This window comes from Hippoglossus stenolepis, chromosome 9, assembly GCF_022539355.2.
Source record: "Hippoglossus stenolepis isolate QCI-W04-F060 chromosome 9, HSTE1.2, whole genome shotgun sequence".
Classification (NCBI taxonomy): domain Eukaryota; kingdom Metazoa; phylum Chordata; class Actinopteri; order Pleuronectiformes; family Pleuronectidae; genus Hippoglossus; species Hippoglossus stenolepis.
In genome coordinates, this window is record NC_061491.1 from 16,888,079 (window position 1) to 16,890,150 (window position 2,072).

A 2,072-nucleotide genomic window follows, 5' to 3' on the forward strand; every position below is an offset into this window, starting at 1 on the left:
GTAAATATAACATTTAAAATATAACTTAAAATACTGTTTTATTTAATATTTCACACTTATACCAGTGATTAGTCATGCCCCGTCCTGGAAAGAACTCATACAGTGACCAGAAGCCCCCTTACTCCTACATATCACTGACAGCGATGGCTATCCAGAACTCAACCGAAAAGATGCTGCCCCTGAGTGACATTTATAAGTTCATCATGGACCGGTTTCCTTATTATCGAGAGAACACCCAGAGGTGGCAGAATTCCCTGCGACACAACCTCTCGTTCAACGACTGCTTCATCAAGATCCCTCGGCGGCCTGATCAACCCGGGAAAGGCAGTTTCTGGGCTCTGCACCCGGACTGCGGTGACATGTTCGAGAATGGCAGCTTTCTGCGGAGACGGAAGCGCTTCAAGGTGCTGCGCGCCGAGCACATGGCCTGCAAGAGCTCCCCGATGATGCATTACTTTCACCACCACCACCACCACCACCCGGGCGGCAAGCTGGGCGCAGCGTCCGGCCACCACGAGCACCCAGCCGGGCCAGCGAGCACCGTGGGTCGGCTGCCTCACTTTCAGGGTTACGGGGGCATTGCTTGCGCGCAGCCCGGCGGGTTTAAACACCCGTTCGCCATCGAGAACATAATCGGACGGGACTACAAAGGTGTGATGGCCAGCGGGCTGCCCCTCACCTCTGTCATGCACCACCTGGGTTACCCGGTGCCTCCGCAGCTCAGCAGCGTGGTCAACTCCATGTGGCCGCACGTCGGGATGCTGTCAGAGTCCATGGGTGGCGTGTCCATGCCCGCCTCATCCGAGTACGCGCCCTTCAGCGTGTCAGCAAAGGGCCTGTACCACAACGCCAACGGGCAAACCCTGCCCGCCGTTCCCGTGCCAATAAAACCCACCCCGTCCCTGGGTCCCGTGCCGGGCTTGACCGGGCTGCAGTCCGGCCCGGCACAGCTCTGCTCACCGACCTCAGCAATGGAGAAGAGTGATCTGCTGGAGGGGAAAGGCAACCACTTACACCCGGCTCTCCTGCTGTCCTAACCGGGTAAAATTCCTTTTTGACAAGTAACGCAAACAAGGTGGACATTGTTGTTGCGTAAAAGAAGAGAAAGCAGACATCTGAGTGGTGAAGAGCAGCTGTAGGAGAGTTGTAAAAAACTAAGGTTAACATTGTACTGTGTGATGAATTTTTCAGTAGACCCATGTTGATTGAAATCATAATTTATTTGCACAATTTGTGAGGGCATTTACCACATATTGTAATGTGGCTCTGATAAATACAATCAGATTAGTATACGCTAAACCCAAAGAGAGATTTGATTTAGGAGACAAACATCTAAAATTCTTTCTGAATGCAAACCAACAACTCTGTTGATTTTTTTGTTGCTCTTATTCTATTTATTTTATTTTAATCTATAACAGGCCTTTTGACTAAAGACATATAGGCCCTCATGTTTTTTTAAATTAGGCCTGTTGCACTTTTTTGTGTGTTACTTATCAGTGCATTGAAAATGTTATGCTTGTATTATAACACTATTTATCTGAAGATATTTATAAAGAACTTCAAACCGAATTTTCTTTGGTGTTGTAGTTATTTAAATGTTTTACCTAAATTAAATGTCCACATCTTTCTCACTGTTTGAAAACCACAGATGAAGGGGAAATTTGATACATTGTTTTATATGAAACTGTCCTGAGATCAGGTTAATATCGGGGGAAATAAATAATTAGATTTCAAATGTTCTCTGACTTTTATAAGCATGCTGATTTTAGTGTGTTGGCCAATTATTACTTCACCTACCTATACATTGTTTTTAAATATTGTGGTGCCAAAAAGCACAGGTCACTGTAGCGTACATATCATTGCTCTCATGACTAAGTTTATTTCCATCATTTTTTCACCATCATTTTTCAGAGGCAGCAGATTCACATTTCATTTAACCTTGTAAAGCGTGTTACTTGTACTTATATAATAATAACGCTATTTTTTAAATGAATTATTACATAATGAAATTAAAGTCATTTGATCCTTTAGGATTGAATCAAGATTTAAGAACTGCTCCTGAAAGGGACTGT

General features: G+C 44.7%; 1 protein-coding gene across 1 annotated transcript; it reads left to right on the plus strand.

The window, feature by feature from the left end:
- Positions 1-74: 74 nt before the first annotated feature.
- On the plus strand, positions 75-1,410 carry foxb2 (forkhead box B2). Its single transcript, XM_035166495.2, has one exon. The coding sequence runs from the start codon at positions 75-77 to the stop codon at positions 1,035-1,037; it is 963 nt and encodes a 320-aa protein (XP_035022386.1). The 3' UTR covers positions 1,038-1,410.
- Positions 1,411-2,072: the final 662 nt, after the last annotated feature.